The 26,023-nt window shown below is 44.1% G+C and overlaps 1 protein-coding gene across 3 annotated transcripts; it reads right to left on the bottom strand.

Moving 5' to 3' along the window:
• Positions 1–2,006: 2,006 nt before the first annotated feature.
• LOC309573881 (uncharacterized protein C11orf24 homolog) lies at positions 2,007–25,671 on the bottom strand. Of its 3 annotated transcripts, none has more exons than XM_082283113.1 (6): positions 25,324–25,671; positions 24,622–24,744; positions 21,137–21,233; positions 7,749–7,987; positions 4,921–5,037; positions 2,007–3,778 (listed from the first exon to the last, which is right to left on the bottom strand). In XM_082283113.1, the coding sequence occupies exons 4-6, from the start codon at positions 7,903–7,905 to the stop codon at positions 2,631–2,633; spliced, it is 1,422 nt and encodes a 473-aa protein (XP_082139239.1). In that variant the 5' UTR covers positions 7,906–7,987; positions 21,137–21,233; positions 24,622–24,744; positions 25,324–25,671; the 3' UTR covers positions 2,007–2,630. The 3 variants fall into 3 exon arrangements, with proteins under 3 accessions (XP_082139239.1, XP_082139240.1, XP_082139241.1); XM_082283114.1 differs by having other exon boundaries at positions 25,544–25,669; XM_082283115.1 differs by lacking the exon at positions 21,137–21,233.
• Between the last annotated feature and the right edge of the window lie 352 nt (positions 25,672–26,023).

Genomic DNA, 26,023 nt, shown 5'->3' with positions numbered 1-26,023 from the left:
TTAATATACCAATCTTTAAGTTTCTAGAAAAGAAAACTCAAGAATTTCTTTTAATTAATGTCACTTTCCTCTCCCTTCCATTTCTAGTTTCTCCAAGAAATCAGTACAGGAATCAAATACCTCTTCAAGGAGGAAAACAAAGACGAATGCAACTTCACAAATTTCCACTCCACAGAACCTGGTGTCCAACTTCAGCTCTACGAACAGATCCACAGAGACCAAAGGATAAAGGCCACTGTTAATCAGAAATTTTCCCATTTCCAGGATAAGCAATTACAAGTCTGATGATCATAGCTTGTGTTTGTGGAAATGGCTCAGGCCACTTAGAAAAAAAAAAACTACCGTAGAGAACCAGCAGAACAGCTGCAACACTGACCCTTTATGTAGGAAGGCACTTCCTAAAGGCAGGAATTCACCACATAGACTGGGAGAAGTTAAAAGGAAGAGCACTATTGCCTGGATTCATCCCATCATAACGCATTTATCCAAGCTGCCTAAACGAGGAGGAAAAGAAGTGAGCCGAGTCTGAGGTAAAGCTCATCTCCCTACTTGGGAGATGGCAGGGAGCCAGCAGACAGCTCTTATCTCAGTATCTGGAGCAGAGCTCAAGACCACATGCTTAGGGCTGTGGTTAGTGACTCACCTGCAATTAAGGTGAAACCTGAGATCCCTATGTAAAGATAAATCTCTGGACTTTGTGGATGTAGAGCAGCATCTGCCAGACATCTGCTAACAGCTCAACACAGTCCCAAGCATCTCAACAGGGTGCAAGTCCCCAGCTGTGCTGGGGGATGTTCCCAGCACCTTCTTTGCACAGATGCTCTGCACAGGTGGCTCCTGGAAGATGGAGAAATCAGCATTCAGTTCTCTTCTGCTCAGGGCAAACCAGTTAATAGTAATCTTAGAATACAATAAAACTGAGACCCTCAAAACTTTTTTCCCCCCCTTCTCTGGGAAACATGGTGTAAATTTTGTGGCTTATACTTCAAACTTTCCAAGGAGGTAGATTCCCCAAACCACACTACCCCCTTTACCCTGATAGGTGCTCTAACCTATTGCCTGCTGGCATGCAGATGAGGTCCATGCAAAAGTACTGCTAAATGCACCCTGATGCTGAAAACCAAGTTACCATCTCTTTCCTCAATACTTGCTGAAGTTTTGCCCTCAAAATTTGTGTTGACTCAGAAAAATCTCTCCAGTCTATTTTGTTCAAACAACCCCTTGGCTGTGCTGCTGCTTGTGCTCTCTGCAGCCACTTTCACAGCACTCTCAGCTGATGATGAAGTCGTCTACAAAGTAGCCTCTTCCAGGGTAAAGGCTCCCTCCAAACTCTAAACAGCCCAAGATTTTTGGATAAATAATCAAGCTGAAACTCAGCAGTTTCAAATTCTGAGGTTTGCTTATTATCACTCTCACTCAAGATTACATGCAAGGTTGATTTAAGAAGGGCCAACTAATTCAAAGTGAGAGACAAGCTATCAATATGGTTAAAAAGACCCCAACACACCTCAATCCAGCACTTTGCTATTGGTATATATGTGTCATCCAAACAGGATGCATTAATCACTGAAAAATACTTGCCTAAAAATCAAGTGCTTTCTACTCATTCTCTCAGATGCAGATCTTGGGAGGCAAGTTGCAACTGCATGTGCAATTAACCTTCCAAAATACTAACAACTCTGTGCTGGTCCTAAATGCAAAAGAAAAACCAAAACAGAGGCTGATGCTCTAAGCATGAAAGATAATAAGCAGTAAGTGGGTCTGCATACCTGGGAGACTGGCAGCATAATGGTCTTAAATTATAGAAGCAGTACTCTGGAAGATGATCAGTAACTTCTGTGACGTGTCCATGCTTTCAGCGAGGTTTTCAAAGCCCCCATACCTGTAATACTGAAGTGGAGCTAATTTACTTAAGCCCCAAAAGCCCATTTGCTTGCTTCTGAACTGGCAGGGACAGGAATGAAATGAGAAACACAAGAAGATCTGCCCTTCCAGGGCCCCATTTATTAACTGAATATAAAAATAAGATCATTTAAGTGCAGAGGCACAGTAATCCACTCTGTGGTGAAGATACCTTGGGTTAGCAGTAAACAGAGTTTACAATACCTTGTAAACAGATCTCTTCATAAGCAAGAAGCATACTGAAATATGACACACACTGGATTAAAACTCCCCTGTTGCAACAGTACTCCACACTTCTCATCTGGCTATTTGGGAGCACTTCACAAAAGGTGACAGCATCCTTTGCTCTGTTTTCAGAGGAGCACATGTGAAACAAATGAAACACAGCCTGCACTGTAAACAGCTGAAAAGTGCTACAGCATTTTCAGAGGATGGCAACTTACACCTTGTTAGATTTGTTTTGCAATGAAATATAATGGCCAAAGCTACTGTGCATTATGAAAATGTTAAAAATGATTTTTTTTTATGGTTTTACAGCAACCTGTTGCACAGTTGAATAAAAAATTATTATTTTTTCTTAATACAGTACATGGCATTTCTCCTCAATTGCACTAGAAGTAAATTTGGAAGCACTTTCAGTTTGCATCATAGGCAGATAGAAAGGAAAAACAAGTCAGGCAGACTTTCAATCTCCCTTCCTCTCTTGCCTACTGTTTATCCCCACCTCTTCACATCTCTGAGTCCACATACATTCCATTGATCAGGTAATCCACTTGTGTGTAATCTTTCTTCTTGTAGCTTTCATAGGCCTGCATGAGGAAAAGAACTATAACAGTTATGAAAAAGAATGTACCAACTAAAAGCACTGCAAGAAGTGAACTTTTATCCACTAAGTACTGAGTCAGAGGCTCCGCAGCAATGAGAAGATACTCATTGTCTGTGTCCTGAGTTTCTGTGAGGCCCAAAGCTGTTGTTTTGGCTGCATCTGTTGGAGCCATGGTTGTTGAAAAGACATCAGATGTTGATTTCATCCCATATTCAGTCGTAGTTGCTACTGTAGAGGCTGTAGTTAAAACCACAGCACTTCTAGTAGAGCCCAGGGGAGAAGTTGATTCACTCAAGGATGCTGTGACTGTATTTTCTTCTGGCTTTAGGTCTGGCAATGTGCTGGCATGCACTGGGTTTGCAGAGTGAGAACTCTCCATGGGGATGGGTGTCGTGGCATGCGCGGAAGCAGTGGAAGATGTTACTGCATCCTGCGGGATGGGGGTGGTCAGTGTTGTGGTCAGTGCCTTCAGGTCAGCTCCAGCAGAGGTGGGGCTGTCAGGGTGAGGAGCACTGGTGCTGGTGATACCCGGGCTAGGCTGTTGTGCTTGGGTACCTGCTTCAGAAGTAACACTGCGGGGACCAGAAGTGGGGGACAATACTGAGACAGAGCTATTATGTCCTGAATTTTGGCTGGTGGTCACCATCTGGGTGACATGGCTGGAAGCGGGAGCAGAGATGTTACCATGAAAGGGAGAAGAGGTAGAGGCTGACTTGGCTTTAGTAAAGGTATCAGAGCCTCCAGAGGTGTTCAAGGCTCTGGCAGTTGTTTCATAAGTGGTCATAGCAACAGAGAAAGATGCATTTGTAATGTTTGTTGCAGGGGCAGTGGTGGTAGCATGGCTTGCAGTTGGTTTTGTGGTACTTGTTGGGACATTTTCCTCCTCAAACTGAGTCAAATGCCTCAAATGAATCCTGTGAGTCTGAGCAGTTGAGGAAAATGTGTTTTCCACACTGTGTCGGTCAATCCGTGCATTCAGCACCCTCTCTGTTTTCTGTGGATGGCTCTGGTGCTGAAACAGGGCTGTTTCCCATTTGCTGCTGACAATTTCTTCCAAAAGACAAAACAAATGAGTTTTGTAAGAATAAAAATCTCTCAAGCTCAAATCTAACTTCAATCCCCTAACATGCAAACCAGAACACATATTCTGCAGTACACACAGTAAAAGTGGAATAAATCAGTCTTGAATTCAGCAAGAACATGAAAACACAAGACCCCCCTGCCCTTATTGCACATAATCCCTTTGAGGTTTTTTTGGTTTGGTTTTTTCTGCCACAGACCTCTAGTATTTGCCCAACCAGGGAGTTAATTTCACAAAAGGGGAGTAATGAAGTAGAGAGCTACAATGCAGAAGCACATTATCAACAGGAGCAGTCTTACAAATGTCAGTTCCTGAGAAGACTCATGCTTTCAAAGTTACACATCATCAACAAAGCCTTTGTGCTTAGATTCATAATTTTCACTTGTCAAAGCTGAGCAGAAATTTCTACTTACACCTTCATACCTCAGGATAATTTCCTTCACAACTAGTGAGCTAGATCTATAGTGACATAAATCCCACCTGCTTATCTCAAGACCGGTTGTTATACTGCAGAGAAACCTTTGCCAATCCAAAAGAACCATGCACAAATTCTTTTTTTAAACTTGGGCACAGTGAACTCCTGAAACAGACTTTAGAAGATTGATTTCCCAATTATAAATAGGCTCCATTTTGTTATTGTGTCACTTTATTAAAACTGGCACTGGAAAGTCACCATGAGCAATTGCTGCTCTGATTAAAGAAGCAGTCTGTTGACTCTGGAACAAAATCCTGGCAATCTCAGAGAAAAACAATGCCAGGACATTTTCCTTTCTCTGAAAAAAAACGAATACATCTGTTATGCCTTTATTTTTGCTAGGACAGCGTGTGGCGTGCAAATGGTTTGAATGAATGATGTCTTCAACATGGAGACAAACTGTTACTCAGTAAGTGTTACAAAAGTGTTATTCAAAGACATCATGCACTCATGCAAGTGCCAGAGTCCCTAGGACAAAGTGAAAGTTATTCCAGTGAACTGTACCTACAGAATCACCCTGCAGGCATTTCACAACCCATCCTCCTGAGCCGAAAGCCTATCAAGGGTTAAACACAGGCATTTAAAGCAAAAGAACCAGGATCCTGGATTTCCCAGAAGCCTGAAACATGGCTTTACCTGCAAGAAGATCTTTGATATCTTGTTCTCCAGCATTCTGGCACACACTCAGCTGGTGACACTGCAGGAGGAGGCAGTGATTCTGGTAGGGCACAGACCAATTACAGTGATGGCTCCCTGAAAACAGCAGAGAAAATGGATTGCTGCACACAGGATACCAAACCTGCTGCTTCATGCCTCTAATTATAGAACTGAAAAAAAAAAACCAAAACAAAAAAAGAAAAAAAACCCCCCGCAACCAAAAAGAAACCCAAACCACGCAATATCTAGAAGGCCTGGCCTTAAAGACTCCTGACTCAGCCTTAGTGAAAATAACCAAAGAAAGCCAATGAAACCAATATAGCCAATGCAGCCTACCCACCTGCTTGTTTTCTGGTACCAGCATCTCCTGACAACAGCAATTCACTCAAACAGGGACAAATAAAGTGCACTACAGTAAGAACCCATGTAAATTCATCTAGGTGTCTTAACGAGGAAAAAAAGAAGCAAGTCAAAACTGAGAAGACATCACTCATGGGAGACAGGTCCCATCTCAGTGCTCGGAATTGCACAGAAATTTACTTGCCATTCATTGAGCAATGATACCATTAGCCATGAGAGCCATCACAGAAATTGTCTTTTAGTAAGTCAAATCCCAACACAAGCTAAATAAAGTAATCACAGGGAAGAACTCTCTTTCCTTTAAGCTCCTTCAAGCATCCCTTTGAACTCACTCACTTCTTTCTGGACATGTCCACATACACAAAATCAAGCTTCCAGGGAAGGAATGAACCTCCTCCAACCAATGCTGAGGAAACATTTTAAACAGTGTATCAAGTTTTGGGGATCCTTGCATACGCGGGTGGTATTGAAATCCTGGAGTGAATCCAAGGGAGACTACTATGTGTCTGAAGGGCTGAAACAGATCATTCACAGGAAATCCCAACTCAACATCAAGGGAAAAAACTAGTTTCCACCACAAGGGCACTGGACTGGGGGCCAGAGAGGTGATGCTCTCTCTGTCAGGTCTTGAATAGACAGATCAAAGTTGGTTTTGGACCAGAGTACTTCAAAAGACCCCTTCCGGTGGCATCTGCATTACTTCTCTAAGTAACTGATGTCGTGTCAGCAAAGGTGCAAACTGCATCTACAGAAAAGTACCTTACCAGCTAGAAATAGTATTTTTCTGCTTCTCCAAGTAATGTAGCTATGAAGACATCTCCCTATGCGACCTTGGCGTGCAATTTCACACTATAGTACCTTAAAAAATAACAACCACCGCTGCTTTATTGACAGTTACATATGTGTTACAATTCTGACATCTAAGCCTCAGGCCTTATGTCTGCAATGACTGAAAGCACAAAAATATATACTGTTGGGAAAGATGGGAATGGAGAATGAAATCAGTAAAGCTGATCTTAAAACCTAAAGCTAATAACAAAAAAAGACTTTTCAGGTCCTTCCTCCCAGATGATCTCTCTGCACATGGCTATATATTTATGTCAAGAGTTTCTATCTTTTCCACCTCCCTTAACATCAGGTAGTGCAACAGACTGGCCATCAAGTAACAAACAGAGATGAAATTGCTTCAGTAGGTTTAGTACAGAATGTAAAACCTGGAAAAGTTTATGCTTTTGGGTTTAGTTTTGCGTGGTTTTCTGAAGATGGAATAGGTCATCTAATTCTAGAGGTTCAACCCCCTCTGCTCAAGAAAGCTAACACTCAACTGGACTTGTTTTGTACAAACAAGTCAGGAGAGAACGAAGTGAAGGGCATAAAAAAAGTGGTTAAAATCAGCAACAGGGGCAGCCATGCAGCCTAATCATGTTCCAGCCCTGATCACAGACTAACTAAATTCTTTATGTTTCTCTTGTGGAAAAGGCAGCTGATGACACCTTTTCTACCCTTACTGAGATGCAAGAAGGCTAAGATGACATGTGCACAGTGTTTAGAGATTCTCAGGTGGGACAGACAAGCATGACATGCTACAGACCCTAAGTGTCAGCACAGTCAGTGTGAACATGTCAGCTTCTGGAGTTTACCACCTTGAAGTTTTTGCTGCTCTGGTGCCTGCAAGACAGGCTCACTCTTATTTTACCTCCTAAAAAAAAAAATTTATAAAGGTACTTTTTTCCCACTATGAAGAAATATGTCATGTTTAAACGAAAGGTTTGAAACCACTGGCCATTAAAACCAGCATCTTTATTATGTTCCTAACCATCTGAATGTCAGATATTCATCCACCTGAGTCAAGGTCTCATCTTCACCACAGCATCACCAACTTCTTGTAGGTGCTACAAGCTTTCTCATCTGGCTAGACAGGATTGGAACCTCCATAAGGACAACTCAAAGACTCTTCTAGAAGTTTTATACTTTATAAAGACATCTCAGAGGTAGTGAGGAGGCTTTCATCTCAACAGATTTAACCCTGTGCTTGGTTGCAGGACAAAGTGGTTTTTTCTAAGGCAGAAAACACACACATTCCAGGGAGTAAAGATTACTCTTCTAATGCAGCTGTCTACAGCAGCACTGCTCACTTGCAAACATCTGGCAGCAGGGAATAGTCATTCTTCAAGTGACCTAACACTGTTTGCACGCTATCAGTGCACACCAACAGCACATGCTGTCTCTTATGTAAGCTAGAAGAGCCCTGGGAAACAGTTGTCCTGCATTCAATTTAACCAAAGCTATCAGAAGTTACTTAGCACCACAGCACTGCACAGAGAAGCCATAACTGTAAATGCCTGTAAACAACTGGAATTAAAAAAGAAAGTCATCAAAGGAGCAGCAGAGACCTTCAGGGGACAGAAAAGGTAGCTGGAATTCCATCCAAGGGACAAGAACCTCACCTGAAGCACCTGGGCTCTGACAAGCCTGCCTGCATTGCTCTTCACTTGTAAGCCTGTTTATTTGCACTACATGGACTCCTCCCCCTTTCAGGACAGAAAACTGGTGTTCACATATACAGATGGAAATCAGCAGGAAGAACACAAAGGCAGTCCACATCTTCAGGGTTGGCCTCACAGGAAAGCTTCTCTTCCCAGAAGAAATTCTCTCTTATATCAACTTCAGATCCACTGCAATATACCTATTAAAAAAAAAAAAAAAAAAAAAGAAAAAGAACAATTTATATCCCAATGAGCAGGAATGGGGAAAAAAAAAAAACTGTACAAAGCAGGCAAGCATCATTACACATCACAAGCAAGAGCTCAGAGGCAGGAGGAATAAAGACCATTCCCAACTTCCCAGAGAGGCCCTTTCTTTAGAAAAGGTACTTCACCCTCCTTCCCTCAGGTCCCAATGGAGAACAGCTTAAGTCAAAAGCCATGTGTACAAAGTCAATCTCAAAGCCCAGAAGCACGTGGCAGCATAGATATGATGCCTTTGGACTCCTTCTGGGACCCCTAATATCGTTCCCAGGCTCAGCAGAAGGGTTTTCACCAGTTTGAGCACACTGATAATAAGGGGAACTATAGTCCTGGCCCTGCCTTTACACCGAGTCAGTCAAAACCAAGTAACCAAGGTTGATTTCTGCTTTGATTTTCCTGCTCATTACAAAAAGCTAAAAGAAACTTTGATTAAAAACAAGCAAAAACCACTATTTCAGGGCTTCCAAGACATTACACAGACACAGCTGTTAGTGAAGAAGATTCATACCCACAGTAAGCCTTCATTTTCCCACATAAAATGATAGATAATGTCTTTCCTTCCTTACTAATGCACACATGTGACTCTGACCCAACGGAGCAGCTTTCATCACTGAAGACACTGAAACAGCTCTCACTGACATCAGAGCAGATTAGTAGCTTCTATCCAGATTTACCCTCTTGGTTCTGAGGTTTTTAGAGCTTTGTATGAGCTTCCAAACAGTTCAGTCTGAACCAGACCTACTGTAAGCCTCTTCCCTAAGTAATTTTGAAGGGCAGTCCTCTTCCTCATCACTGAAGCAAGCCTTAGTCACCATCCTGAAGTTATGAAGAGAAATGTGACAGCCGTCAAAGAGTGTTGAGATTCAGCTTTGTGTGACATCTCCAAGATGGATGTGGTAACTGCAAAGGCAGTTCACAACACAGAATGAGCAGCATGTGTGAATGGTATAAATACCACAGTGAAGAACATCTAGCAGTCCTCAGTAATGTGCATAAGACCCTGATTTAGCCATGCATGCAAGAAGCCTCAGCCTGAGCTCTCAACTCCAGTTTCAACCATGCTTGTGGAATTTAAGAATCTAAGAGCTGTTTCTCCTGCAAGAAAGCCCCAAATAATGTTTGTTAGCTTTGACTCAGATTGCAGCATTTTGATGCTTTGTACCATTAAATTTTTGTTTCCAATTTTTCCTTCTGCTATATCCTAAAGCCCCAAACAGGGCAATGGAGTTTTAGCTTCAAAAACATCCTATCTGATAAAGGGTGATATATAAACAGCTACCCCAAGCTTCTCAGAGGACACACAATATAAAGGTCCACACTGTACTGTCAAAGAGCCAAAGATGGCAACAAAACTTGATACTAAAATGCAGTGCCTCAAATTCAGTCTTCCTAGTCAACCTTCAAGTTCCCTGAGGAACTCAGGGTCTCCTTCCTGCCTATTTGTTCTGGTAAAAAGAGTTATTTTACCTGTTAAAAATGGATGGAGCATCTTCTGCTCTCCCAGAGAGATGGGAAGCCTGAAATGACTGTAGGGCCCTTGCACTGCTGACCTCAGCTCATGCACCCCCTGCAGCTTTCTCCCTGGAGCAAGCGTGCCCAGCATCACGCTCATTTTGTGCGAGCAGGTTTCTCAGTGCAGCCAGAAGTTCAAGCCTGTGTCATCTCACCTGGCAGCTGGAAATAATTCTAAATCTGGCCTGACAACAGAAGTCTTGGCAGGGAAGGGCAGCTCAGCAGCCCCATCTAGTCCTACGTACCAGTGACTACGCCCAGTGTCCAGCCAGCACCAGCTCTGCCGGGGCCTCTCTCCCATTTCACACTATGCATGCACAGCACAGACTGACTTTGCTCTTTCTTTATCACTTTGTCTTCTTCCAAGCAAACTTGAAAGAATCAGGACAGGAGAGGAGACGACCTGTGCTGTACCAGCACAGCCTTTACAAGAGGCTACAACAGCACTGGCTGCTCAGGAAAGCAGCCCCACATTCCCCTCAGGGAATTGGCAATATTAATTTGTGTTGTTCAGCCAAGGCAACTTCCAATACTTTTCCCACTGTCCCAAATTTCAAGGCACTTCTACAAATTTGTCTCAGCCTTTATCACACTCTTAATATCACTCTTCATATATGTTGTAGATAAAGCACTGAAAGCTGCAGTTGGTAAGATTGAGAGCAAGGGGGAAAGCAAGGGAAAACATTAAATACTCTGCCCACAAGAGACTTTCCTAGAGCAGACAGCAAGGACTTCCTTTAAACCCCACATCCTTCAACTTAAAGCAAGCAAATTGTGTTCCCTCAAAGACACTACAGGTACCTCACCTCAGAGCACTGTCTGGCAACCTGCACTCCCACCACATGGTGCCAAAGTAAGTGCATTTTTTGTGAAGTTCACAGATCAGAGGCAGAGATTCAGAAAGCATTACTTAACCCACAAAAGGAAAGGGGAAAAAAACATCATTAATGTATTTCACATTTTAAAGAGTGCAGCTTATGTCTGCTGTCCCTTTTCAAGGTCCAGGTTTTATAAGAAGCATTATTTTACAGCCTAAGAAGTGACCCTGAGAATGAATTACCCACGCAATAGTGTATGCATATACTGTTTTAAATAAACTAGTAAGGAATAACAGCAACGAATACAAACACTAAACATTTATTATAGAAGTTTTTTTCCTACCTTTAGTATCAATTTTGCAATTACAATAACCGCTCTCAAAGAATCCTCCATTGCATTTTGAAACTGAGGATATAACAGCATTATAGCTAAAAAGAAATACTTTCATTATTATTATAGTTAAAATCTCAGTGTTTTAGGACAAATAAAATATTAATATTAACCTCAACTAGCGCAACAACTACATAAATTTGCAAGATCAAATGATCACACCAGTACCTAGAAGCTGTTGCATTAACATGCATCCCCTTTGCAAAGAGATGTTTTGTATCCCCAACCACATCAACTCACTAGAAGTCCTTCCCATCACTGCTGACTCTGGTTACACTTGACTGCAACAACTGCAGAGGAAAATAAAACCCCAGAAAATAACTCTCACCTCTTCCAAAGTGCCTGGCAGCCTTTCTGAATTAGGCCAGCACTGGTTTAGGGCAACATGCCAAGCTCATGCACAAGAGATTTGTCCCCCCCTTACCCTCTCACTAAACATGGTCTCCTCAGGCCCCAACTGACCATACATCCCCTAAGGCACTCAATACAAAATTACAATCTCAAAACACTTTTCAAGGTTCTTTGGCCAATTATGAAAATCCCTTTGCAGACTGCAGAGTGAGTGTGTGAAGCAGGCAAACACAATGCACAGACTACGAGTCTATCAGACAAGCAAACAGCTCCTTTCCAAGACCAGTGAGAGGATAACCAGTTGCAGTCATATCTTAATGCAGTACAGATGGGGCTTGGGATGCTGTATTAAATATCAGAAACTCCAGACAGAGGTGTGGTTTTTGGCCTCTCCTACCTTAGCCAATCCCATTTACCCAGAACAGGAGTTACAATTACTTGGAGATCACTTTTCCCAACTTAACAACTGCCGTTTGTAACCACAAGCAATAAGCTGCATTTCTGACTTCCTGCCACACTTCCAGCCCGTCCCACACGGCTCCATTTGTACTCAGAGACCCCTCTGACCACCCACCCCCCTCACCTACATCCCAGAACAGCACTAACTAAACCTTCTTCTCCAAACCATGTTGATTCCTGTCTGGACAACACAGTGGAAGAGATGAATTCTACTGTTCCCATCAGAAGTAATCTTGAGAAATTGGGGCAAAATTCACTCTTCAAACACTACTGCCTCCACCTATAGAGCATTCTCAAGGAAATTCAAAGCCAAATCAAACCACAAAAGACAGCAACAAATAAAATCTGGGAAAAGACTACACTCTGAAAAATACAAAGTTCGCTTTTGTTATCTGTGGCTGTAACTCAGCAGGGAACAAGCATGCTGGCAAACCAGAATAACTTTGAGTCAACAACTGAATGACTGATGACTTTGCAATGTACACACATATCCAGAGGGCAATGCCTGCTGGGTTTCAGAAGAGTTCCTTGCTTCTTGCTGATCTCACAGTGCTTAAGCCAAGGAATTTATACAAATAAAAAAATTCATTATTTCAAAGAACAATGATTGGGATGATGTTGCAAGAGCAGAGAGAGGCCCTTGGAATATAAACCCCTTGCCTCTATGCCCCGCCACATCAGCCTCAGTTGTTCCTGGTTAAGCAGCTACAAGGTGCATGCAGTGACTGCACCAGGGTGAAAAGAAAGATACAGAACTAGACCAAAAAAGAGGAAATGTGGGTGTTAAGACATCACAGGTACAAAGAGTGCAAAGCAAATAATTTAGGACAGCACATGCTCCTTTGAGCTGTCATTGAAGAGCCAGTAGACACTGCCTCAAAATTCATACTCACAAGTGTGCGTGGACTAGGTATGAAATGAGGTCAGAGTTGCAAAGAAATGTTTTATCTTCAGTATAATAACAAAGCAGGGAAAACAAGGGTGGAATACCTTTTGCAGACAACAATGCTACTCTCCCATCAAACTGAGAAGGCATAAGGCCTGTTTCCCACTTGCATTTGCTGCTAAACATTTGATATGTTGTCAGCTCTCTAAACAAGTGCAACATTTCTCTCTTTAGAAAAAGAGAATTAAACCAGATTTTGCTAAGACAAGACAAGCACATCTCATTTTGTAAATCGAGGCAAGAATACAGGAGACAGGGAATCTGCACTGCAATTCTCAGATGCATTTTACTTCCCAAGCTTCTCTCCAAGACTGAAGACGCACATGTAGATCAGTTTGGAGACAGAAGGGGCAACACCAAGGCACATGAGGCTGGCCCAATGTTAGCTGAGTATGACCAGATGAAGTTATATGATTCTCTGAACAGCAGCTTTAGAGCCATTAATTCCTTTGGCTTCCCAAGAAAGTTCTGACAAGCTGCAAAGCTGCTTCTACAGCATGTGAGATGCTATCAACAACGAAGAATGAACAGATTGTAAAGCAGAAAAGCACTACAGATTACAGAGGAGGAAATATATTATTAGGTCCCTGGTCTGGACACAGCTCCTTGATTCCCAAGATGTCTGCACAGTATGAAGCACTCCCACTGCCTCAGAAAACCAGGATACAATAATTAAAGGTCCATTTGTTGCCCCAGTACTGGGTCTCTGTGCACCTACCATTTCCACCACTAAGAAACTGCTCCTTGTAGTAAAATGACTGAGGTGAAACCTGCACAGTTCCATACTTTCAGGAGTTTTGAAGGAAAATGTGCCTAGAAATCAAGAGTCTCATCTCATGGATACATCAGCCAGGCTGGAATATTGACCAACCAGCTGAATCTGATAAACACCTTGGGCTGACATGAGGGCAGCAGAGCACTAGAGGCTGATCTGCTGCAACAGGAGGATGCAAGTTACACATGCTCTGAAATGCAATTCAGAGAAAAAATACTGCCAGCTCAGATCCAGAAGTACATCACTTATATTCCTTCTCCTGCCACACAATTCTTCAGAGTGTAACACAGGTGGCCACATGGCAGAGAAGAGCTGGCACATTGCTCCACATTAGCAGCACACTCCTCACTGCAGCAGGCAGAACAGGGTATTGGATGGTCACAGGTTTGGTCTGCTGCTGCCTTTCCTGATGTTTCTGCCAGGACACGGCCACAAAAAAAGATTTTAAAAATTCCCACTTCTCACCCCACCCCACCAGCAATGAGGCTGGGGGTGCACACGAAGCCAGGCCAGTTGACCCCAAGGGATATTCCTTCCCATATGGCATTGTGCTCAGCATATAAAGCTGGGGGAAGAAGGAAGGAAGGGCAGGATGTTTGGAGTGATGGCCTCTGTCTGCCCAAGTCACTGTTACATGTGACACAGCCCTGCTTTCTTGGGAATGGCTGAACACCTGCCTGCCCATGAGAAGTGCTGAAGGAATTCCTCGGTTTGCTTTCCTTGAACACGTGGCTTTTGTTTTTCCTGCTAAACTCTATCTCAACCCAAAAGTTCTCTCACTTTATCTCTCCCATTCCACCAGGTGGGATTGAGTGAGCAGCTCTGCGGGGCTGAGTTGCCAGCTCAAGTTAAACCACAACAGGCACATTTAGCTGCAGTGGGGTTTATTGGCGCTTTTTTTCTTTTTTTGTTAGTTTTGTTTCAAATATTACCAGCTTTACCCATCTCCATCTCTCTGTTCCTTGGTTCCTCTCTCAGGGCACAAGGCAGACATCTTATACAGTTGAGAACAGTCCACACTGTCACTGTTGAGGCTTCACGGCCATCACACTTTGCCTCTGAAGAAACAAATGTTAATGCCTAAAACTCCCAAACCAGCACCACCCATCCATCATCCTTTCTCACCCATATTAGTACCATGTGCTGCAGTTCTGATGCTGAGAAGTACTACTCAGCAAAACATTTTTCCTGTGAAAAATGATCATACAGCTATTTGATTTATGAAAATGTGCTTTGTTTTGAAATATCTGAAACAATCTAATTTCAATATACAGAAAAGCAAGCTGCCAAGGGTTAACTGCATAAAGCTGTGACTGAACAATAAATCTGTCAACAAAAATACCTTTAAGCAGTAAAAATGTGTACTATGGCTCAGATGCAACCTTCCCTAGTCTGGTCTGCACCCGAAGCAGATAGAAGTTTTCAGACATGTTGTTGTCTCGTGGGAACTGGAGATCATATGCAGGGCATTTCACACCATGTGTTTCAAATTAACCAGATTTCAACAAGACCCTCAAAGGAACCATCCCAGTGGGCTCCCACAAGAACTCTGCAGCCCTTGAACTAACACAAAGCAAAGTTCATCAAGAAGGGTAAAAGGCCAACTCCTGATTTTGGTTTCTCTAAGTGCCTGTAGAAGCAGGTACTCTGCAGTACAGGTGCTTCATGCTTGCTGAGGGATGCCATTAGAAGCCAGAACCAGCATGTTCCACATGCACAGGAATAAACTGTGCCTGAGGTGCTACTGAATTCAAAACTGACAAGTGTGGAGCTAACAGAGACTTAACAAGCAGTAACTTCAGCCTGAAGGTACAAATAACCAAGTGTTACTTCTGGAGCCAAGTGCCAGTGTGTTCAAGTCTGGTCACCCACCCAGCTCCTGCCCTAAAGAATTTTCCCACAGTCAGCAAATTCCTGGCAATTCAGATCAAGTTAAGTTTCACTGAAATGCTACCTTCCACTCCAGATATTTCTGAGAAATCATTATGCTCCTCTATAGGTTCATGTAGCTGAAATACTGATTTTAGGCCCATGGAAACACAGGACATATCTCTATCCAGAACACAAAGTTCTGCAACTTTGCTCAGGAATTAAGCCTGTGCATGGTTTTCAGCAGGGTTACACACCACTGAAATGGCACCTTATGTTACAAAAGCATCAGGCAATACTGTGGGAGCTCAGAAACTCTGAAAAAGTTCAGAGAGCCTGGAAACAGCCAAAACACAATCCCAGTGCAATGACTGAAAGGGAACGTCTGCTCAGCCCTAAAACAACTGGAAAAGAGGAAAACATTTTTGGCTATTTCTCCTTTCTTCAAGGAAGCAAGATCTTTGTGCATATCCTGAAATAGGAAGAATAAACACAAATTTTTTTAAAAATTCCAAAGATATGTTCCTCCACCTCCAGTTATCCTCACAAACAACATGAAAGCTCCTAGGTTATAAGAGGTTTCCTCTATTTAAGCAAATGACTCAGGTTAAAAAACAAAGGTAGTTTCATATGGAAGATCTCCCAGGTGAGATGCAGCAAAAAGACACTCCAGCTTATCTCAATGCAATATGACACTGGGGAGGTTTCCAACATATATATGTTAGCACGAAGAAGAGATTCTTCCTAAAGTCTCCAAGCCAGGAATACATTTATAGCAATACCAAATAAAGTTTGTTGGCACATGCCTCCCTGCTTTGTGATTTTGACAGCTTGAAAGGTGTGGAAATCACAGGGCAGGGTGGGTGGGAAATCTTAGCCAAATCTATTTTTATCCAAAGAAAGAAAGAATCAAATGCAGTGGCAGCTCTCCTCATCCTTGCTGGTCTTCCCTGTGGCAGGTTCCTCACAGCCAGCAAGTCTTCAGGTCATGCACCAACCTGAATTTAAACCCATCCATTATCAGAACCTCAAGGAAAAACATCCTTCCCTCTCCTTACTCCCATGGATGTCCAGGGCTGCCAAGGCAGCATCTGCAGAAGTGCTTCAGCCCAGCTCTTGGGTCTCATCTCCTACACACGAACAGGGCAGCAGCTGTGCTCTCCTACCTCGTTCTAGGTTCCCTCTTTTCCATTTCAGAGGAACTCATTACAGTTTTGAGTCTTGATACTCAAAAAATGTTTATTAAATCAAAGTAAAATAAGCTTGGTTTGAGCTCCTCAAAGCTCTCCCAGTAGCAAAGAGCCCCTCATTCATGGAAGAGGGACTGCACAGGCAGCAGCAGGTTCTTCTGAACCTTTCTGAGCTTGATACAGAAGGTCTGTCTGTCTGTCTGCCTGCTGCTGATGTGGCTAACAAGAACTCCAGAGCTATTTCAGAGGGTCACCTGAATGTCATGGGCATCTACAGAAAGTCAGCAGAACACCTGTAATCTCTCACCAAGAGAGATTACAAGTACCACAAACATCAGTTTAACTTGTACCAAAGACATGAATGTGAAAAGCGTTCTGTATTTGACTGGATAGATGGGGTCACAAACACAGATATTTTCGGAAGCCGTCTCAGATGCCTCCATGTTTATCTCACTCTTCAATTTTTGCTCAGCAGTACAGCAACAAACATAGAAAAAACTCCAAAGTTGAAACCTCTCTCTCAAATTGTGACACCTGAACTTGTAACGAAACCAAGAGGTTATTCTTACTCCTCCAGAAGCTGTGACCTAAAAGAAGCAGGAAAACTGAACCTATTAGAAACTTCTGGCTACTGATTTTATGCCGAAGATAGGGGAACAGTGAACTAGAAAAGCCAAACTACCAACAAGATCAATCCACCCTCATTCAAAGAGGGGCTCACCATACACTAATTATCCAGCTCTCTGCCTGGGAAAGGTTGTCCAAGCTCAAACAACAAAAATAGGGGAAAGGACAAGCATGTGAAAAACCACACCACAAACAGTAACTCTTACTGCTTGCTTTTGACTAGTGTTCCGAAGACTTCAGCTCCAGTGTACTCCAGTACAAACCTGTCCAGTATCATCAGATAGCAGAACACTGCTACAGGTCAGGAAACAACAGGTGGAACAGACTGTGACTGAATGAAATCAGATACAAAACAAGAGACGTGCCAAGAACTAAATAATTCACACTTGAATTAAAATGCACTTCTGCCTATCAAACAACAGCTTTTGTTTCAAATCGTTTGCTGCTAGTGACTCTGCAAGACTGGAATGAGAAATGGCTAGAAATGTAGAAGAGTGAGAACCCAGGCAGCCAGCACCGAGGTACAACACTTCTTCAGCCTCATCCCTTAAACAAAGTTTAGGATCCTCAGAACTAGACACCAGACTAACAAATCCAACCTGAAGGCTGAAGAGTCCCATCAGCTGGTTGTAGGGACCTCAAACCCTGCCCTCTCAGCTGCTCTTGCTCCTGTTCAACTGTACCGAAGCAGAGGGCTTAAATCCCACCAGTAAACTGCCTCAGAACACAAGGTAAAGCGGCACCAGTGCTGCTTTCCTCAAAAGCTGCAGTTGGCAGTAAATCAAGAACTGCCCCATAAGCAGCAGAGTTGTCCCTACAGAATGACAGGAATCTCAGAGTGACACACGGCATGTTTGGCATCACAACTGTCAACTACTGAGAAGTGTGTTTGCTTCTTAAAAGCATCCAGAAATCTGAAAGTTTCCAAAAGAGATCAGAGAAAACTCCAGTTTAAGTGATAGCAATGGGTCAGAGGACCAAAAGTCTTCTCTTCAGGTTCCCTCTCTATTTTGGGCAGTTTAGAACCAGGATCTTCTCAGGATGTGATGGAGAAGGGCACTTTCACTTCAGTTGCCTGGAATTGTATCATGAGGTAAATCTGGCCAAGCAGACAGTGGAGCAGAAAAATTGTACTGCAGTGAGGATCATGTGCTGAGTTTTTGGGGTTAGTTTTGGGTTTATTTGTTTGCCTTTTTTCCTGACAGCCATCTGAAGAGGATCTTGCTTAGCAAACCCTCTAGCACCTATAGGCCAAGACAGAAATCTCTCTACCTATGTGGATGCACATTAACACCTACGAAATCAAACAATCTCTAACCATTTAAACTGCACACCCACCATTTCAGTCTTTGCTTTTTAAAGCACTTCCCTCCAGCAGTAACATTACTGGAGACGAAAGAAAAATACTGAAATAAATTTGTCCATGTATTTTATTACAAATTCTCTTCTTACTCCCCATATCTTTTATGCAGACGAACCTCTGTATGAAATCCTGCATCACAGCTCTATGTTCACTGGATGGCATTCACTGCATCTTGCTCAGAAGCAACTTTAAATGTGAATGCCTGAGTCAGCTGTGTATCACAATTTTGGAGCAAGTATTTTAACTCCAGAAGGGACCTCTGCAGGTGTTATCTTACTGATTTACTGCAAACAAATTTGTCCCAAGACATGCAATAACTTAAGAGCTCATTCAGTAGAGGGGTTTGTTTTCAGTCAGCTCCCAGGGGACAGTTGCCTACTCCATAGTTTGCATTACATCTGTTTCCACTTTCAGAGGGGTCAAAGACCAAGTGCAGAACATACCACCCAGAAAGAACTGCTTACTAATATTGCCAAAATCTGCAGAAAAAATAAAAAGGCAACCAAAACCCCCCAACTCACCAGAATTTTCTGTTTATATTTTATTTTTAGGCTCTTTCAGATATTCCTTAAGAGGATGGATCATCAGCACTGGAAACCCACTTCTGCTACAGCTGTTAATTCACTAATATATTTCACTGCATCAACATACATCCAGCTTCTATACCTTACAAGATTTTCAAACTCTAGAAATTCTTGCTCCCTTTGCAATGGACAGAAAAGCAACAAACAGGAATCTATGAACACATGGGATTCAGTCAAAAGGTATTTGCTAAATAGCAAACAAACACAACTCCTGCTTTTACTTACCAAGTCAGCTGGTAACAAAGGCATTTGCATCAGAGCTCAGTCCAGGCCACATGCTTCTCAAACTCAAGCAAGTGTCCCTGAAGAATGCTATCAGCTGTTTCCACATCAGCATATCTGTCTGAGGCAGTAATTCTTCAAACACACAAAGCCCGTGTTTAACTTTACAGGCGAGAATAAATCTAACAGAACCTGTGGAACCCAGGACCTGCATAAAACTGAGTCATGTAGCCACTGCCAGGCTCATGACATTGCATTCCCTTGATGGCTTCACCACCCAAAATGTGCCCACTGGAGTCAGGTATACCCCAGACATTGTCAGTGACGCATTTCAGCCACAGCACATACCTACTCCAGCCACCTCAGAGATGGCCATTACAGCCAGAACACATGGGTCCTGCCTCTTCCACAATGCAAATAGAAACTGCTGGCAATCACTTTAAAAAACATCATCATAGATGAAGATATAATTTATGTCTTAGCAATGCATGCCTGCAATCCAGAAAGCCCGGGCTGCATCAAAAGCAGCATGGACAGCAGGTCAAGGGAGTGAATTCTGCCTCTCTGCTCTGGTGAGACCCCATCTGGAGAGGTGCGTCCAGCACCTCTCCTATGACAACAGGCTGAGACAGTCAGGGTTGTTCAGCCTGGAGAAGACTCAGGGGAGACCTCACTGTGGTCTTTCAGTACTTAAAGGAGGCATATAAAAAAGAGGGAGAGTGACAGGGAAGACAGTGACAGGACAAGGAGAGATTTAGATTAGATGCTAGGAATAAGTTCTTCACTGTGAGGGCGGTGAGGCACTGGCACAGGTTGCTCAGAGAAGTTGTAGATACCCCTTCCCTGAAATTGTTCAAGGTCAGGTTGGAAGGAGCCCTGAGCAACCTGATCATCTCTGCCCATGGCAGGGGGGTTTGGAACTAGATGATATTTAAGGTACCTTCCAAGCCTAACCCTTTTATGATGGGAATAAATGCTCTTGGCTTGCACATGGAGAATTTCAAGATATCACTGGGCATCTCTCACCTGTCAGAATTCCCCATCCTTAACCCCCTTAATAAGCCAATCTCTGTTTATCTTACGGAAAAAAAACCCAGAAAGCTTTTTTTCCCATCATGTTCTCCTTTTTTAATTAGAGGAGTTTAAATCTAGATGCTACTGCCAGCAACACAACACACTGATGATGTAAAGTTTCCTCAAAAGGATTGATGGTATAGAGGAGTTTTGCTGACACAAACACCAGCCCAACCTTTGCAGCATGGGTTAGTCCACAGCACAACAGGGCATCAGTTCAAAAGGGCAGAGCAGAGGCAAGGTAGACCAACCCTCCCTTCTCTCACAGGATGGGAAAAGGGGTGTGAAAAGACTGAGTCATTTGTGTATAGCTATAGGAGGAACTGGTCAGAGCTGGAACTGAAAATGAAAATCAAGTCTCTTGAAATCCAGCTCAGTACACAGCTACAAGACAGACAGCTTCTCCTATGAAAGCATATACGTAGTCAGTGTGTCATTAGGAGCATCTCAGGAACATCCAGAAATACCTGCTGTGGGATTTCTCTTTTTAGATGGAGAGAGGGAAGAGGAGTGTTCCCCTAACATAAATCACATACAAATCAAATTCCTGTATCAATACTGATATTCAGGGCATGATGTACATCAAGAAATGTGGAGTAGTAAAGAGGCAGCACAAACGCATGAAGCAGCCTCCTCTCCAGTTAATGGTTTGCTTAATCTTAGACAGACCCCAAATACTTCCCTTCAACCAGTTTGCATTCAGATCACTTCTACCTTTATTTCCTGTTCTTCAGTTTCTTCCTGGTTCATGAACAGGGATTAATTTTGCCCACACCCATCTGCACATGTTCAGTTCCTGCTGACTTCTACAGAGTTTCTCTCTACTAATTGACTTATTTTACAGCAGTTGCAAATCTATCCAGAGAGACCAAAAGCAAAAACAATGATTTTGAGTGTAGAAACTTACCATGCAAACACTTGCAACTGTTTTCTTGCTGTCAGGAATTATTGCGCCTTTAGGGAAAGCAAAAGCCAATAAAAGCCCGGATACAGTAGGACTACAGCTGAAAGCATAGGGAAAAAAATGTGTAAAATGTTATTGTATGCAACCAGAGAGACATTTCTGTGAGACTGGCAAAGTGTTTTCACAAAGAGGTGGAAGAGTGAAAAGGTTTATCCTGCTTTTTATACAGAGAAGTCAAAAAAAAAAAAAAAAAAAAAAGAGAAGAAGACTCAGCAAAAGAACATGCTTAATCCTATTAAAATTAATGAGATTTCATCCTGGTCTCCACACACTAGTTGTAGTAGGAGTTTAACTTAAGTGGATTTAAAACCAGATTTAGTTAAAGTGCTGCAAAGTCTCCCCAAGCCAAACAAATATAAATCCAACACAAACATACATGTAAAATTCAAGACAAATTTTATCAGCCACTCTGCTTCACCCCTTTTTTTTTTTTTTAATAAATCTGAAACTGGGACACATGAGAAATACATGCTGACATGTTTTGCTGGACTATTGCATAAGTAGTTCTCTGGGCTTGGCACCAAGTCAGAGTCAGGTGGAGCCAGGGAAGGCAATCCCAATGCCCTCCTGGGCAGTCATTGTTAGCAGAAGCAGTGAAGGGGACTTGCTGAATTTTTCGTTAAGTTAATAAAAAGGCTCTTGTACACAGACCACCTCTCCTTCCCTCTCTGTGTACTTAGGGAATAACAGAGGTAGCTATGGGGGCTTGTACACCCTACAACCATATTTGCAGAACACAACTTAATTGTCCTTTAGGGGACACAGCCCAACTGAGACTCCCATAGCAAAGGTGCCAGGAGCTGTGCTGATGTACAGAGACAATCCAGGCGCACCCCTGCAACCCGCACTGCCAGCACAGGCTGAACTTCCTGCTCGGATGGGGGACCAGCTGGTCCCTCAAGCAGGTGCAAGATGCACAAACGGACTGTGGGTCCTGCCACCCTGGGGGACAGTCCAGCTGGCTGCAAATAAACAAGTACCCATATCCCTGGCTCTGTGCCCACTATTCCTTTCTTCACAGCACATTGTCCTGCAAGAAAACAACCAACCAAACAAGCACCCAGTGTGCTTTCCAAATGGTTGACAAGTTATCATGTGAAACAGGAGGAAAGGACATCATGGAGAACCCAGACCCACACACTCATTCCAGAGACCTCACACTCTGCAAAGGATGTTTAAAGACCAGCCTTCCCAGCACGGCAATGCCGCCACTGGGGACAGGGTTTCAGTCCCATCCTGTCTGACAGCACTGCACAACACCACCTTGGTGCCAGTGCAGCAGGACACCCACCTGTCAGCACCAGATCTGAGCCTTGAGGAGGCCATGCCCAGAACAACAACGAGAAATAAAGCCAGCAAAGGAAATGGAAGACTGTCAGACACTTTGGCACCTATGGTGACGGACACTCAAAACTGCCATGAGGAAACCTCATTCCAGTGAAATCACAGTAACAGCAAAGCAGAGCCCTCAGCTAAACCCTACAGAACTACAGCAATGAGCAATCCAGACAGCAAAACAGCAAGCAGCCAAGTGCTACTTTACACACCAGCAAGACAATCATGTGGTTCCACTGAGCATTAGAGTACACTTCTACAGATCTTGCTACTTACTTGCATCAGGTAAGTTGTTCACAGGAACATGCAGAAATGTCCACGCAGACATTCCTTCAAGAAGGGGGTCTCCATACCATGGCAGAGATAAGCTGTCCTTTCCCAAATTAATTGCTGCACCATAAGCACCCTGGGCACCTTACCTGCAAGTTGACTCTCTTGGATTGCAAGCAGTCAAAAGCTGGAGGAGCTGTGAACCCAACATGCACAACCTCCCTGCACTTATTTTCAGCACTGTCACTGTCCCTGCAGTGCCAGAAGCATCCTTAGACCCCAGCTGCCAACTCACAACTCCTCCCAGTCTAAGCTACAGGAAGGGAAACAGAAATGATTGGAGAACTGAACACATCACATGCTTGCTACCATCAAGCAAGAAAAAGTTCAATGGCAGTTTATTTCACAGGACTTCTTGGCTTTGCTATCAACAAAGTCAACAGCCCTCGGGGAACCCTTTCCACACCCAGACAGGCTGGGTATCACTGGTATGTGGGGTATGACAAAGGATTACACCTGCAGAACAGGCTGGAAGCTGGGAAGGGAACCAACCTTGCTGAGCCAGAGCACACAGCGTCAGATGGCATCCAGCAACAGCACACAAGGCAGGGATATTGCCCTCCCAGTCCTTTTAAGGGCCAGAGTAAAAAAGAAGTCACAAAGACCGTCTTGTCTGGCTGCTGTTTCTGCACAACCCATGGAGTTTCATCCAACAATTACTGTGTTGGACAGGGGTGGGAAGGATGTCTCATGTACCTCACAAATGAACTTTGAACCAGCTGAGTACATAGGTAGAGAATACCTCCTTCAGAAAAGCATCCCATCCCAAGTGAAACACCTAAAAGGACAAATAGCCAGCTGGTGTGGATTGTCATTGCCCTGCAAGGGAGTTCTACCAAGGCACAGCAGCTGAGGAACTACCTGCAAGTCCTGATGAAGTGATTGCCTTTTCCTCCAGCTTTCCCGTGCACAAACATCTCCATTCCTTCATGTCCCTGCAACATTTTCCCTTGAAAATTTAGCCAGTAACATACAAGCGAAAAGTCTGCTAGTACATTTCCTGTAATCCAGGATATGCATCCAGACATTTTAAATACACCACCAGGTCTTCAGCATTGAAGTTTTTCATCACCAAAGCTTGACATTTTGCTTGCAAATTACTCCCATAGCCTTCGAAAAGCCTGTGCCAGGACAGTTCCCTTAGAAGGCAGAGGCTTCAGGTTGTATGGGTGTGCCAATAAGAATTTCAAAAACAGATAAACAGATGCAAAGTCTGTTTTCTAGCAGGTGGGTTTATAAATCCAGCAGGGAATTTGCAATTAAAACAAAAAATAAAGATGTCCTCACCAACATGTTAAGAGGCATGCAGCCTGGAATTTCTCCCAAAAAAGTGTTAAAACAATACATGTGTGTATGCCTGAATTATGTATACATAAAAGCCAGAACCAAGCAGCAAACATGCACAGCACACACACAAATCCACTACAGACATGAAAGCTAATAAAAATGGATGGATTCCTTCTAAACTATCCATTGCCACATAATGAACTGCATTAACATACGTAATAGTGGTTGATTATGGTAGATAGATTCGATTAATATAAAAATACATGCACTTTTGAGACAGAAACACTGCATCAACCTGCATCCTATAGCATAGTTTTCAAAGTTACTGTTCAGTCACAAACCCTCTGAGGACTAAAGGGCACCAAATGTTCACTATCAGCAAGTTTAAATTGTTCATCAAAACTGCATTGCAATCCATCTTAAGGTGGGGAGGATTTATTGGGTTTGTCCTTCCAGTAAGCAGTCAGATAACTCACTTTATCAGGAAACACCAGCGGTGTTGCATGACCAAGTCTGGCAGGGATTCAGTCAACTAACATGTAGGACATCAAGGCACATTACTCAACACGATCCTGCGACAGGAGTTTTCTTTGCCAATCCTAGAAAACAAAGTTTGGGGACAGAGGGGAAAGTTAAAGGATTTGCTTAATCCACCAGAAGAAGATTCACTGCAATAGGATATCCCCACAGAATGCCATATTTGAGAGCTTGGTCAAAGAACAGTGTTTATTCTTCCTGCCATTTCCTGAACTCCAGCTGACACCTTGCTAACATTGCCCAGGGTACAGTTAAACCTTCTGAAAACCTTTACTTAAGGTAGGATAAATTGAAAAAGATTTCAGTGCGATACCACAGGACGCTACTGTCAAGCGTAACCTTAATTGCACACACTCAACATTATTTATTCGGACACACGATATATTTACATATCGGTGATGCCGTGCCTAAGGGTGGCGACTCCTATAGACACCGGATCTTTGAGGTGGTCCATAGGGCCTAAAAATGTTACACTCCGGCTGTGAGCTACTTGCTGAGTCAATCACCTCTTCCCCGCAATGAAACCCAGTTCTCCTCGCTCCCGCCTCCCCACTACCAAAACCATCTACAAGCGTTCACAGACTGCAGGGGAACAGAGCCACCGCTCCCTCCGCTGCTACGGGGAGAGGGCTGCAACTTACTGCAGAATTTATTCGCAACTCGTGCCACATATGTACTCAACTTCTGGGGCAGTTCACGGGAACGGCTGCCGAGCCGCCGCTCTCCCCTCGCGGGCCGCGGCTCCTCGTCCGCCGAACCCGCGCGGGCTCCGCGCCCCCGGAGACCCCGGCACGGCCACCGCGTCCCTCCCGCCCGCGCTCCCTCAGGCCCAGGACGAGTCACCGCCCGCCCGCAACTCACGACGTGGCGGAGCCCGGCGGAGGACGCGGCCCCGGGGCGGGAGAGGCGCTCGGCCGGCGCTGGCGCGGCCCCCGCGGGCAGGGAAAGGCAGGGAACAGCCCAGCGAAGGGAAGGGAAGAAAGCCAGAGCCCCGCGGCCCCGCCACATGCCGCGGCCAGGCCCCGCCCCGCCCGCGCCCCCTCCACGCCCCATTGGCCCGCCCGCGGCCCGCCCCCGCCCCCGCCCCGCCCCTCGGCGGTCGCCCCGGAAAGGCCCCGGAAAGGCCCCGGGAAGGCCCCGGGAAGGCGCCGGGGGCAGAGGGCGGGCGCTGCCCGCGGAAGTGACGGGCACCGCGGCTCCCGGGGCGCGGGAGTGGTGTGTGCGAGTTACCCGCGGCTTAACATTGGTGGGGTGCCTTTGGAGTTCTGTCTAGGGCACAGCAGCGAGAAGCTGTGCTCACGCGGGGCTGTTTTCCTTCTCCTCCCGGGTTTTCCGCGCCGT

The sequence above is a fragment of the Coloeus monedula genome, assembly GCF_965178545.1.
Source record: "Coloeus monedula genome assembly, chromosome: 6".
NCBI lineage: Eukaryota > Metazoa > Chordata > Aves > Passeriformes > Corvidae > Coloeus > Coloeus monedula.
This window is presented reverse-complemented; position numbering and strand designations above follow the sequence as displayed.